We start from the raw sequence: 13150 nt of genomic DNA, 5'->3' as shown, positions 1-13150 counted from the left end.
CATGGGACGAGAGGAAATATGCAGCCTTTTCGTTGCTCTCGCGCTCCGACCGCACAGCAGGTGCATATACAGGACGCATCGGACATGGCGTCCTCACATAAGGCACGCCTCGTCCTCGAACGCTCCGCCAGCGGCTCCTAAGCAACAAGAACTCCCGAAGCAGCCCACTATCCCTCTACATGTTGGCTTGGACCGCAACCCTGACGCCGTGTCGGCCATCTCTCGAATCCCTATACCTCGAGGCGAGCGAGGCGAGAAGTTCACGCCGTCCGTTCTCTCTCGGCCTCTAGGTCTTGAACATCCTCCTCTGCCGGGACAGAACAGCCCTATCGACACTCGCTCACTGCGCGAGCGTAAGGAGGATTTTGCAAACTACCAGAAAGCCCTTGAGCGTCGCCGGATCTACCTGCGTTCCTATTTCCGACCCTACTTCCAAGAATGGAATCGCACGGAACACTACAAGGGCAAGAGCTTCGTGTCCAACGAGCGCCTGTTCCGGCGGGACAAGGCCCTCTACTTCCCCAACATCTGGGGACAGACACTTGCAACAGAAGGAGACGGTCCCAATGGCGGAAGAGACCTCACACCTACCATCACTGGTAAAATCTCCCTCATAGGCATGCAGTCCGGCCAGTGGGCCGAGGAACAGGTCGACACATTTTTCGGCCCCAAAGACAACCCTGACTTGTCTGGGATCATCGCAACGAGCAACGGCCTTGTCCAACGAGTCGATGTCAACATCCAAGGAGACTGGGTTCGCGCATGGCTCGTCAAGATGTTCCGGGGACGACTACGGAGGATGATCCCCGAGGACCGCTGGGACAAATATTTCATGATTAAACTCCCAAGAGACATTCGGCGAGGCCTAACGGACGATGTGCGAGACGCAATGGGGCTTCTGAATTCCCAAGTCGGTTATGTCTATCTTGTTGACTCTAGCTGTAAGATTAGATGGGCCGGAAGCGGCCATGCATGGGAAGGCGAAGTCGCGGGCCTGAATGCCGCGCTTCAGAGATTGATACAAGAAGAACGAAAGTTCAGGTCGTCATAATATGAATATCACCGTCGTCCTTGGCCCTTGACGACGTTTCAAATGAACTGCCCTTGTAATCAAACACCTCCGTTCAAATTCAATTCGCCCAAAGACCTCAGATTCCAACGCCAATATCGACGCAATGCCTGCCACAATTACCGCTAGCCAGATTTCAGTCGTTCAATCATCATGGTCAATGCGACCTAAGCATCACAATTTTCCGGTTTCACGCTAGAACACCGCAGTCAGCAAAAGGTCTTCTACTCGAGGAAACAATGTATACACACCCACACTTGGGACATCTTTCGTCTGACTCCGCTCCGTCCAGAATCTCATGCACGACCCTACACTTTTTGGATTTGTCCTTGCCTCCAGTGGTCTTCTTGGTTGATCCTGAAGAAGCAGCTGCTTTGTCGCACATTGAGTGAACATAGTATGGAGCCGGGCGTGCGGTGCCTGGGCAGCAGCTCCAATGGTACGTGTAGTAGATACACATTTCTTTTCTGCCGACGTTTGTGTCTGAATCGTCGGACTATGACTGACTCTTTAAGGGGGCGGACTGTCTCGGAGATACCTGAGCCGATCGACTGAACTGCGAGGTAAAGAAAATCAAGTAGAGTCGGGCAGCCGTGGCCTTCAGTGTCGGATTCGCCGGTGATCTGGTCGACCGACAAGGGAGGTTATGTTTGTTGTTCTTGTACAAATAGTGTTCTGGCTTTGGGGGATGATAATGTCCATTCCTCAGTCCCCCTTTTTGGAAAGTGACCAAGCCAGGACGGTCAATATAGGAAATACAAATCGTCTCTCCCTGACCCACGAGCAAACTTGTTGCTCTGGTGACTTTTTAGCAAGCAAGCAACCAGCCGTCCAGCAAGGATTTCTTTCTTTGTTTTTGAGTTTTTTTTGTTGAATGTAGAAATCCGGATTTGTTTATTGTGATTGACCCCCGAATGCAGCGATCCAGCGCGCACAATGAATTGAGTACCAGAAGTGTTTCCACAGAGATACGGCGTGAGTAGTGCGAAGAGAAGGGAGAAGAAGAAAGCCAAGTCCTATTTTGATTTTTCCAAGCTTCACAACCGAGCAGACAGACAAAGACAGAGGACCAAAGATATGGGACAAGAAAGAGGATTATTATGGTATAGTATGTCGTCGACCCTCCTCACGCGCTACCTCGTATGCGTTGCGGATATAGGAATCACTCGAAGGCGTGTACGGATGAGTAATGGGGGCCAGGATTTTGAAAGATTATTCAGAAAAAGAAGGGAATAAAAGTCCACCACCTTCGGGAAGCGAACACTGAAGTAAAGTTTCTCTCGTATCAAGAAGTCGTTAAGTCAGGTTTAAAGAGTAGTAGCAATGTTAACTCGTACCGGGGCCATCAAAGCGTCAAAATTGCCTCACACCCACAATCCAAGACTTTTTGCAAAAGTGCTAATGGATGGAGCGGATGGTCGAGGGAAAGAGAAAAGAGAAAAGCTCAGTATTTAGAGTTGCCGATTTCTGGGCCACGGTCACCGGTGCCCAGGATCAGTATCTCCGTACAGTAAGGCGGTGTCTCTCCCTCCTCGGTGAGAACTGTGCTGCAAACGGTACAAAATTCTGGGATGAATAATGAAAATGACAAAGACACGAGCACTGCAGAACGAGAGTAGACGTGCTCTCTGTTTCATACCGTTGCGTGAGTGTGTTTGTATGTATTGCAGTGGTAGTGGCGGTGGTGGTTGTGGATGGAGGTTGTGGGTGGTGGTTCACTCGGCACCATCATAATCATCCGGCGTCATTGGCAAAGATAGATTACCTAGAGAGACTGAGGACCAGAAAAAGCCGCATTATTGGCATTTGGCATTCGGCATTTGGCAGACCAAAAAAGACTGGCCAGGATCAAGAATGCCCAGCTTGTTGGTCCGGGTTGGCAGTTGCTCGTCGTCTCAGAGTTTCTCTGTCCTTTGCCTTCTCTCGCTCGGGAATTCGGCAGACGTTCAGGCCAGTGCACTCCAATAAGATTCGACAGATAGTCATGTAGGGAATGGATACTAAAATGCTTAACTGCCTTAAGATGTAACCTGGGCTAACCTACAGAAGGTAGGTACAAGTAGGTACGACGGCGGAGAATCCGTCAATCGTTTCAACATTTATACTACACCGTGTTGTACTCCGTACAAACCTAGGCACTTGATTACTTTCCGTGAGCCGGTCTCCTGGCTGAATTATTAACCCTTGCACACCGCACCCAGGCCGGCTTCCGTTCTCACCTTGATGTCTGACGTCTGCCAATGTCTTCGTCGGCACCGGGAGATGATTTGAGAGTGCACGTAGCCTAGAGTGCACGTAGCCTAGAGCCGGGGACGAGCAATAGGGAAAGTAAACTACTCGTGCCCGGAACGCGGCAACAGCCACTCGTATTCACACGCGTCATACACTCTTCAAGTCAAGGAGTCCTGGAGACCATAAGGCCAGAAAACGGAATGCTCCTACCGAGAGCTCGCTTCTCAATGGTCATCCATCTTTGAGGGTCGAACAGGCACAAGTCAGTCGAGTGTCTGTACAGTCCAAACACCTTGGTACCGAATTCCTCCTGCAGAACCATTGTATCTCGTGGTGTGGCCGACCGTGATAGAATGATCACTTTGTCGTCAAACTACAAATACAAGGAATATAAAAGTCGCCAAAGTCGCCCATACGATAGGCAAAAGTGAGGTAGCATGTCATCAAGATGAAGAACATAAGGAGTGGAGAGCAAATCTGTCCCTATGGTGGAGTATCGAACCCAGTTCGTTTGAATGCTATTATAAGGTACTATAGTCCCCTAGAAACTGTACACCGCCAGAACGCCCAGGTAATGGCACGCGTACGCCTAACACAAACGCCACCACGGTATCGCATGCTAACTTCCACTGAATATAGGAAAGACCGAGACCATGAAATGTTTCCTTTGGTGAGGATCTGAGTTGACGTAAGTCTAGACTCATGGCAAGCTGATACTGAGTTAAAGCATGACACCCGTACCACAGTACTTGTCTTGTTGTGGAAGCTGTCGACCAGAACGGTAGCTCTTTCGCCAGGCCGTTGTAGGTCTGATCGTGAGATGCAAGCACGATGCTTTTCGAGACATGCACACTGAAAAGAGAAAAGTTACTTCTGCTCGCTGTCACCTCTTGTTCCAAGGCGGATCCCGTCATGCAGCAGAGATTTGTAAGTTTTCGACCGTCGTTGTCTTTCGCAGTTGTGACTGGCATTATAGTTGATTCTGTCCTTCTGTCCTTCAACGACATCGTGGCGACCTGCGGGCACCACGAGATTTCAGGTGATAAGGATCTTACCTGACCCTATCTCAGCTGAAGTACAGCAGCATCAGAAAGCAAAAGGCAATGAAACTGCCCAAGATGATTCCGTCTCTTCTCCGTTTGGTACCGATCCTTGCAATCAGACCGTTGACGCCCGGAATCTGTGCTGCCGCGCCCGTGATTCGGCGGTTGATACTCGCCAGCGTCTCGCTCTGAATGCCAAAGTTCTCGTTGATGGCATACGCCTGGGCTAGGACTCCATCAATCACATTGTGACTTTGATCAAGCCGTGCCCGTTCTTGAAGCATATACTCAGCTTCGGCCTCGGCCGGGTTTGAGCTTCTGAAAGCGTCGATGTCGGACCTCACATTTGCCAACAGATGCTGGCGATCTCGGGCTTCTGAGATCGAGGATTTGATCCGTCGAAGCTCCTGTCGATGCTCGCTTAGGACTTCGCGGTGTCGCGATAGATTGTTCTGTTTCAGACTAGATGTGCTCAAGGCACTCTCCGAGTCCAGAAGTCGGGACAGTTGGGATATTAAACGCTCCCGCTAGCACCTAATGTTAGAGCCACGTATCTCACATTTAGCCAGGCACGATGCTGACCTTGTCGAGCAACTCTTCAATCTCTGCCTCGTTCCTTTGTTCTTCTTCCGAGGGTTTGGCGGGTAAGTTCGGGGTAAAGGCGAATTGCGAGTACGTGTGGAATAATGCCTCGGTCTACAAACATACAGAGTCAGTCATAGCGACATCCAGTATTCTTCCACATCGCATACCTGACTCTCTAGTGTCCTAATCTGTTGACGCAATTGCGCCCACCCACCGCCGGCTGCCATCCCATGAACAGAGATTCGATGAGGCAGGTTGTGGCAGTCTTTAGAACTTGGGACTGGTTCGCACGACTGAGGATCTCATGGCGCTGAACTCGGCAACATAAGTATAAGGTACAGATGCGAAGTACAGGAGTACACTGGGGAGTAAACGCAGTCTAGGCTCCCTAGGCTTCTCCTGCATGTGACGGCCCAGCACTAAGAAACGAGGCTCGAGCACCAACCCGAACTTTGACCTAATCCGGCCTGGTCCATAAATTCACGTGATGAACACTCTTGGCGTAAATTGGTCCGCACTATCGAAATTTGAGGGCCTTGTCCGCGCAGTCCAACGACGACTCAATCTGCGACTCTCGGTTTTTCAACACTCAATTCACCAACTTCCGACGTCGACAAGGTTCACATATCAGCCAAGATGGTACGGCTCCCCTTGGAACGAATTCGAATTCGAATCTTTCTTTGCGCACAGGGAAAATGCTGACATTGGGGATTCTCTAGTCGACCAACGCTCGAGTCAAGCCCGGCCAGCTCTGGAACAAGGGCCGCGATGATCTGAAGAAGCAACTCGACGAGCTCAAGACCGAGCTGGGTCAGCTCCGTGTCCAGAAGATTGCCGGCGGTGCCTCTTCAAAACTCACCAGAATGTACGTTCGCGGACCGCAAGACCACCAACCGTCTCAAATGTCCGAGTGGAAAATGATGGAACTGACCTTGACTCTCTTTTTTTCTCCCGCAATTAGACACGATCTCCGAAAGTCGATCGCTCGAGTCCTGACCGTCATCAACGCCAACCAAAGACACCAACTGCGCCTGTTCTACCAGAAGAAGAAGTACCTCCCTCTCGACCTCCGACCCAAGCAGACTCGCGCCATCCGCCGACGACTGAGCAAGAAGGACGCCAGCAGAATCACCGAGAAGCAGAAGAAGAAGCAGATTCACTTCCCCCAGAGAAAGTACGCCATCAAGGCCGAGGCGTGAACGAGTCGGGTTTGAAGGGGTTTGTGTCAAAGCGAGGCATTGATTCGAAGGGGGAGAGTCTAGATGACCCAACCCGTACCTTCAAGCGTGCTGTCTGCGGAAAAAAGAACTGGCACTATCACGCATGGATGTTTCCACCTCTTTTTTTGACAACCGGGCTCTTTGCGGTCCTGCTTGTGCAGCATATTTAGGCATGGGATGTGCGTGTTGAGATGGGATGCCGACTGCTTCTGGCAGCTTTATCCTGCTCACTTTGCTTAAGGCGAAAGAAAAAATAAATGGCCAAAAATGCATGAACACATTACGTTCCCTATATTGTCTTCCTTGTTGACTAATTGAGGATTGAGCACGTGTGTCAATATTTTGAATCGTTGGCATCCGCTATGAGTACAGACCAGCACCAAGCTCACGCCCACACCATTCCACTCGTATGATAAAAGCTCTTCAGAATCTCCCACGTCCTTCGAAAGCACATATGTTTGTGCGCAAGTCTTGGTTGGCCATGCAAGCACTGTCTTTGTCTTGCTGCACTTGCGAGCCTATTTTTCATGACTCTTATCAGCCCTCACTATACTGCTTCCAAGGTACAATGACCCAATTACCATCACAGATGCACTTGGCTAGGAGTGAAGCCACTCCTTTGCTCGCCCAGTCGGGTGGAGGGACCACTATGTCAGCGCTGAAACTCCCGCACCTCAAGCAGTGTCTGACAACTAATTCTTGAGGGTCGCCAGGCTCCATTACACCATTGGGGATAGGCCTTTTCCTGTGAACATCGTAGATGACCCTTCCCTGACGTGCATCGTCTTGACTTTTGCCGAGTACATCGCGATTGAGGAAGATGTAGTCCAGATCAATGTGATCTGTGAACAGCTTCAATCTGTCAATCAGATTCTTCGCCCGCAAACCTGCTGGACTGTTAAACAGCTTTGTCAGCAAGATTTTGATGGTCCCCTGATATGACTCTGGCACAACACCAGTGGCCATCATCTCGAGCTGTCGCATTGTTGTCGCTGCAATATCGCCATCAACATCACCCTGCGCTGTCCAGCGGTATTCTAGCATCGCTTCGATTGCAGGGAACGTGATCCCTTTGCCAGTAGTGTGGGCCTGGATTGTTTGCAAAACCTGTAACTGGTGCCTGGTCTTGGGTTCGGCGCTTTTAGCATACGCCCTGACCGCACGAATAAAGGCGACTAGGAACACTCGAGAGCAGTGAATATTTAGCAACAATGCCACAAGTCCTTGAGTGCCGTCGCCGTTGATATCACCTAGAGATCCAGATTTTCCATTGAATATTTCAGGGTTGGTCTCACGATCGCTGACCTCCAGGATTGTACTGACAATCCATCGTATGACGGCCAAACCCCACCGAATGTTTAGACACAGCATGTCCGAGTAGTCCTGTGACATAGTAGCGGTGGCGTGCGCAACATCACGTAGATTCATGAAAAGCAATGTTGCAGTGTGGCGGATGTTGCTGGCCACCCAGGCCCATTGGGCGCTGAGGGACCAGCTGCCAACTCGTCCGTCAGTAGAGGCGATTGAAGGTAGTTGAGGGCAGTGGGCTACAAGCATGGCATGATAGGCCATAACACGCCCCATAACCTGCTTATGAAAGATGCGCTCCAACTCGGAGTTTGGAGTCTTTTCGTTAATGAACTCCGTATCTCTGAAGAGGGTACGGTACATGCCAACAACGACGGACGGGAGAACGTCGTGAGGAAGAGAGTGTTGGGCGCACATGATCACATCGTCGATGCTGGCATTACTCCAGCACGCTCGTGCAAAAGCCAGATTCAACGAAGCGACAGCCGCGTCAAGATTCAAATCAAGCGGCTGTTGGACTGGCCCTTGGATCTGATATTCCAGGGCAGCGATCCGAGTTTTGTCGTCAAGACCGACATCAGCTCTCACACAGGCATTTACTGAGAATGACGGGCAGTTCATGTCCGCAAAGGGATAGGTAAAGCCCGATTGTGCCATTGAAGTAGTTTCTGCGACTGAAGCAGCGAACGAAACAGGCGAAAAGTCTTCGGAACTCAGAAAGTCGGTACGGTTCTCTGTTGTCGTGATAACATATGCCTTCAGGCCGTCGACATGGTGGATTGTGACGATAACCTGCTCGATCTTCTCTGACTGAGCGTGCAAAGTGAGAACTGAAGTCGGCTCACTCTTAGCAGGACCTTTCGACGGCAAGCTTTCGAAAAGAGGATGCAAACTCCGCTGGACGGGAGTGAGGAACCACTTCCTGATCATGCTTCCGGTGAGCGCCCCAGGGTCAGTAATACTGTGAGCTTTGTTGATGCCTGTGAAGACTGCGACGACTGCTACCGGACCTGATGGCTGGTTCTCGACCTCAGGACTTTGTGACAATTCAAGGTGGCTCAAACGCCACGAATTTGGGTCATATAAATCAGGAATAGCGGCAGATCCCACTGGAAAGGCCTGTACCTGGCTTGGAATGAAACTGAAACTTAAAGTCGGCAGATCTGTTTCGTTGGATGTAGAGGCAGGCCATGCAATTGACATGAAGCAGACGGATATCTCCCCTTGACTGGAATGCAGCGCCATCATCATTCTGTGATTGGCACTGAGGGAGAGGCTTGCGTGACTATATAGCGTGTCGTTTATGATGTTCAAGTTTTGAGTGACTTTGATATATTGTCCGTCATTGCGTGAATACCAGAATGCAACGGTGCCTGAATGATGAACCATTACAAGTCCGTGTGGGAAGAACGGCCCCAGTGGTTTTGCTCGGACGTTGGTGTGTACCCATCTGGTATCATTCTTCGTGGCATGGGTAACTATATTCCTCGCCCTGTCTTGACGATCTTGGTTCAGCCATGCTATTCCGATGACTTGGGAGGCATCGTTCACTTCGTCGAGGTCTCCCGATTTAGCGAGAACGAAGCGGTTGACGGCGATGTGAGAGCATTGGTAAATGAATAAGCGACCTTTGGCATCAACAACGGCGAGATCCTGTCCATGACCACTGAATAGAAGGCCAACTGCGTCCTCGAATAGCGTTGGCAGAACGACCTTCTCCTCTAGTCCCCACGATTTGGAGTTGTAGTTGTAATGCAAGCATTCCACACGGACGGATGAGCCATCTTCGGAGATGCTGGCAACATGCCCAAGTCTGGACCAAGCCACCCGCTCCGAAAAGCCGCAAAACCATCTTCGCTGGAGCTGGTCGAGAATGGTTGCTTTTGTGGGAAGGACAACATTCGCCGCCGCATTTAGAGTAGTACTGGTATCCAGTTGCTGAATTTGTTCCAGGGTGTTCTGATTGAAAAATGCCTCGGAGGCAAAGTCATCCGGTTGTTCCAGAGGGTTTGTTTTCAGAGAATTCAACGACTCCATGATGATAGGGCAATCCTCATTCTATGAGTAGTTTTGAGTGTCGCCGTGAACTCGGGCTTGATCGGAGTTTTCGTCGGGACCAAGGCGATTTGAGTCCGCGTGCTCGAGAAAGCTTTTGTCAAATTCTTCTTCCAGAGACGGACTGTTCATGAATCCCAGCTGCTCCGGTTGGATGTCGGTGAATCGCTTTTCGATTTGATCATCGTCAACATCATCCTATGATTGCATATCCAGATCCATTTTCGGCACGATTCGAGGATTTTTCGGAGGGAGACGAGAGTATGGCTTGCTAGACCCGTCGCAATCGTAGCAGTTCCGATGGGTGCCTTCAGGACGATCTAGTTAGTTTGTGAATACTCTATGCTCTCTTCCTCTCCGGGACTCGCTGGTAAGAAGGCAGTCAGAAATTCCCGCGAAGCCTCTCTGCTTGGCCGTGCAAAGCGAGTGGATATTCCTTGTGGCTCTCCAGTGGCTTGTGCGAGGGTCGGATGGGGGCGTCAGGGTCAAGCCACACGCCTGGTGCAGATGGTAGCCCGGGAAACGGTCGATACAGCGTGCAAGGATGAGACTTCATCTGTGTTCAGCGTCTGTCCAACAAGATGTTCCGTTGTAGTGCTGCTCCAGGGAGCATAGACATCCGGTAATTTCAGTGAGTTATTGACGACAGGATGACCCGAAAGACACGATGGTTCGTACAATAGAGTGATGTTGCTGTTCGAGTGATGGCACCAAAGTGAAAGAAGTGTGACGTTTGCAATAAGCTGGGCGTGTGAAACGGGGGAGACGCAGCCTAGTGGCCTGCAGGACCCAGGCACAGGTTCATCCGGGGCGTCCTGGGCGCACTCTTCTCGTGCCTAGGGGTTTCGTTAGGTGCAGTCAGTGCCCAACATGAGGCATGAAGAAGGCGTCGACAGGCGTCCCCCGAGCGGACTGGGTGCCCCAAACGGTTAATGCAGGCCCCCGGAACGACCTAGGAGATTTCTCACGCACGAAGCGGCCCAGCACCACCCTTATTGGCTCTTTGTTGTTTTGCAGGGCTCGTCTCAAACTCATTAGCGTGCCGATTGCGGATCCTCGTCTGAATGAATGGCAGCAGCACACAGTACGAGTACTGTGCACTGTACAGTATACATACAATACAAAGGCCCTGCTTCCAGCCTTAGGCAAGGTTGTTGGTCCGAGTCCACCATCCGCTTTGTGTTGTGCATCTCCCTCGTTTTGTTTTCCCGCTCGTGCAGCCGCTGACGATTCCGTCTTCTCCCTCCACTTGTTGTCCCTGGGGACCTTAGCGAGTCAAGTCCAACCAGTCCCCCCAGGTCCCCAAAGCCGGTGGCAGCCTCGCATTGTAAAACTGCGCCTCTCTTTCCTCAGCTCATCATCACCTCACTTACTCTTGACAACAACCTCATCCCAACTAATTTTGCACTCCCCCTACACCCTTTCCAACCCCCCAACTAGCTGACTCCGGATCGCACCTCCTTCGGTCGTTTGTACCACAAGTTTGAGCAGACAGGCGTTTATCCTTCTTTCGCCAGCACCAGCAGATCGAGACATGCGATAGTCACATTTCCTTCCACTTCTCAATAACAACCATGGACGCCGACGACATTTCCGAATTGTCGTCTCCCTTGAGCTCTATACCAAGCTCTCCTCTCAGTTCTCCTCCGAGCTCCCCAACGACACCGCCTGGGTTCCAGGTTGTCACTCCCCCACCCTCGCAACATGCCGGCGATGATATGCCCCCTGCTCGCAAACGACGAAAGATCGAACCACGAATCCGGACTACACAGCATCTTGATTTGACTTCAGACACTGCGCAGTCCGATTATGATCGCACAGAGGCGCTGGATACGCTGCTGAAGGCGGTTCGAGGCAGGAAGAAAATTGTTGTTATTGCAGGAGCCGGCATATCCGTCTCAGCAGGGATCCCTGATTTCAGGTCCTCACAAGGCTTATTCAACAGTCTGAAGGGCGAGCACAAACTGAAAAGCTCTGGGAAAATGCTTTTTGATGCTTCAGTCTACAAGGACGATCATTCCACCTCGAGTTTTCATGACATGGTAAGGAAGCTCTCCAAGATGTCAGAGAACGCCAAGCCGACAGCTTTTCACCGTTTCCTGGCAAGGTTGTCTGTAGAGGGACGACTGTTGCGACTCTATACACAGAACGTAGACGGCCTCGAATGCTCTCTGCCGCCTCTGACGACCCAAGTTCCTCTCAACCACAAGGCGCCATGGCCGCAGACTATCCAATTGCACGGAGGACTAGAGAAGATGATGTGTCAAAAATGTAGACATGTCTCTGAATTCGAAGCAAGTCTGTTCGACGGACCAACGCCTCCACTCTGCCCGCAATGTGTTGCAGCTGATGCGCTGCGGACAAAGCACGCTGGGAAACGCAGTCATGGAGTTGGCAGATTAAGGCCTAGGATTGTCCTCTACAACGAACACAACCCGGATGACGAGGCCATTGGCGCGGTGACGACAGCAGACTTCCGAACGAGGCCAGATGCAGTGATTGTAGTCGGCACGAGCATGAAAATTCCAGCGGTGAGGCGAATCGCCCACGAGATGTGCCAGATTGTTCGGGATCGAAGGGAAGGCACGACGATATGGATCAATCGAGACCCCGTTCCACCTGGCAAAGATCTCGAAAACCTGTGGGACTTGGTGGTGAGGGGTGACAGCGATGAGGTGGCTCGTTTAGCAGGCTTGCGAGAATGGGACGATCCGAACGTGGATTTGGTGGAAAACCACACGACGGTCGATCTCGAAGCCGCTCGATCTACCCAACCACAAATCGAGGTCGTCATTCCGGCCTCCCCGAAAAAGAGCGAAAACAAAGTCGAGGGAGAAAATGGTGGCAAGAAACTGTTGCCTTCCGTTGTCATTCACACTGTTACACCCCCGCGCAGCCAAAACGGTGATCGAGACGCAAACTCTTCCAAGAAAAATCAGAGCTCTGCTACTCCACCTTTGCGCATCAAGCTCAAAGTTGGAGAGCGCAGTGAGCAGGCAGCGTCTGCACAGGTAAAGAACCCAGCCAGCTCGGGAAGAAGCATTGCAGATGTTCTAGGCGGCAAAGAGAACCGAACCAAGACCGGCAAGCCGAAGACGTCGCTCAATCGCAAAAACAAAGTCACAAAGATTCGTGCGTCTACAAATTCGCGAGGACCAACCACGCAACAACGTATCAATGGGAAGGTCACGAAGCCAAATGTATCTGTCGAAATCACGCAGCAGAATAAGAAGCCCGCGCCTGAACCTTTGTCGCCGAGACGGTACTCGAACGAGACAGTTATTCGTCCTGAAAAATCAGAGTACTCGAGTGTGGAACCAAGTCCAGCTCCAGAGACGCCACCCCCTTACAGTAGCGACTGGACGAATGGCGAAACGATCTCTCCTTCGGGAAGAGTGCCTTCTGACATGGTTCGATTATTGAATTAGGCCTGCTTCTTCTCTTTTGCGAACGTACAAACAGGAAGAGGAGTCAAGGTCCCGCGGTAGTGGAACACCGGCCATCGTGAATATCATGTTTGGTGTTGAGTCGAGTTTTACTTAGTGACGACGACGCATTTTGTGTTATGAAATGTTTTTCTTTCTTTTCTCTTCTTCCATCTCCTCCTGCTCAAGAGCAAGGATGGAGCAGCCTACGCG

At 51.1% G+C, this 13150-nt stretch overlaps 5 protein-coding genes across 5 annotated transcripts; 3 read left to right on the top strand and 2 right to left on the bottom strand.

The window, feature by feature from the left end:
• Position 1: 1 nt before the first annotated feature.
• PV08_03076 (uncharacterized protein) lies at positions 2–1051 on the top strand (the record flags this gene model as incomplete). Its single annotated transcript, XM_016377433.1, has 1 exon — positions 2–1051. One exon carries the CDS (start codon positions 2–4, stop codon positions 1049–1051), a length of 1050 nt encoding a protein of 349 aa, XP_016239003.1.
• A 3316-nt stretch (positions 1052–4367) lies between these two features.
• PV08_03075 (uncharacterized protein) lies at positions 4368–5156 on the bottom strand (the record flags this gene model as incomplete). The annotated part of the gene is made up of 3 exons (XM_016377432.1): positions 4368–4871; positions 4927–5040; positions 5097–5156. The coding sequence occupies 3 exons, from the start codon at positions 5154–5156 to the stop codon at positions 4368–4370; spliced, it is 678 nt and encodes a 225-aa protein (XP_016239002.1).
• A 409-nt stretch (positions 5157–5565) lies between these two features.
• Positions 5566–6128, top strand: PV08_03074 (60S ribosomal protein L35; the record flags this gene model as incomplete). The annotated part of the gene is made up of 3 exons (XM_016377431.1): positions 5566–5568; positions 5649–5794; positions 5891–6128. The coding sequence occupies 3 exons, from the start codon at positions 5566–5568 to the stop codon at positions 6126–6128; spliced, it is 387 nt and encodes a 128-aa protein (XP_016239001.1).
• Positions 6129–6686: 558 nt separating this feature from the next.
• PV08_03073 (uncharacterized protein) lies at positions 6687–9494 on the bottom strand (the record flags this gene model as incomplete). Its single annotated transcript, XM_016377430.1, has 1 exon — positions 6687–9494. The coding sequence occupies one exon, from the start codon at positions 9492–9494 to the stop codon at positions 6687–6689; it is 2808 nt and encodes a 935-aa protein (XP_016239000.1).
• A 1592-nt stretch (positions 9495–11086) lies between these two features.
• PV08_03072 (uncharacterized protein) lies at positions 11087–12940 on the top strand (the record flags this gene model as incomplete). Its single annotated transcript, XM_016377429.1, has 1 exon — positions 11087–12940. One exon carries the CDS (start codon positions 11087–11089, stop codon positions 12938–12940), a length of 1854 nt encoding a protein of 617 aa, XP_016238999.1.
• Between the last annotated feature and the right edge of the window lie 210 nt (positions 12941–13150).

Source organism: Exophiala spinifera, assembly GCF_000836115.1.
Source record: "Exophiala spinifera strain CBS 89968 unplaced genomic scaffold supercont1.2, whole genome shotgun sequence".
In the NCBI taxonomy this organism is placed as follows: domain Eukaryota; kingdom Fungi; phylum Ascomycota; class Eurotiomycetes; order Chaetothyriales; family Herpotrichiellaceae; genus Exophiala; species Exophiala spinifera.
Note: the sequence above shows the minus strand (reverse complement) of the source record. Positions and strands in the feature narration are given on the sequence as shown.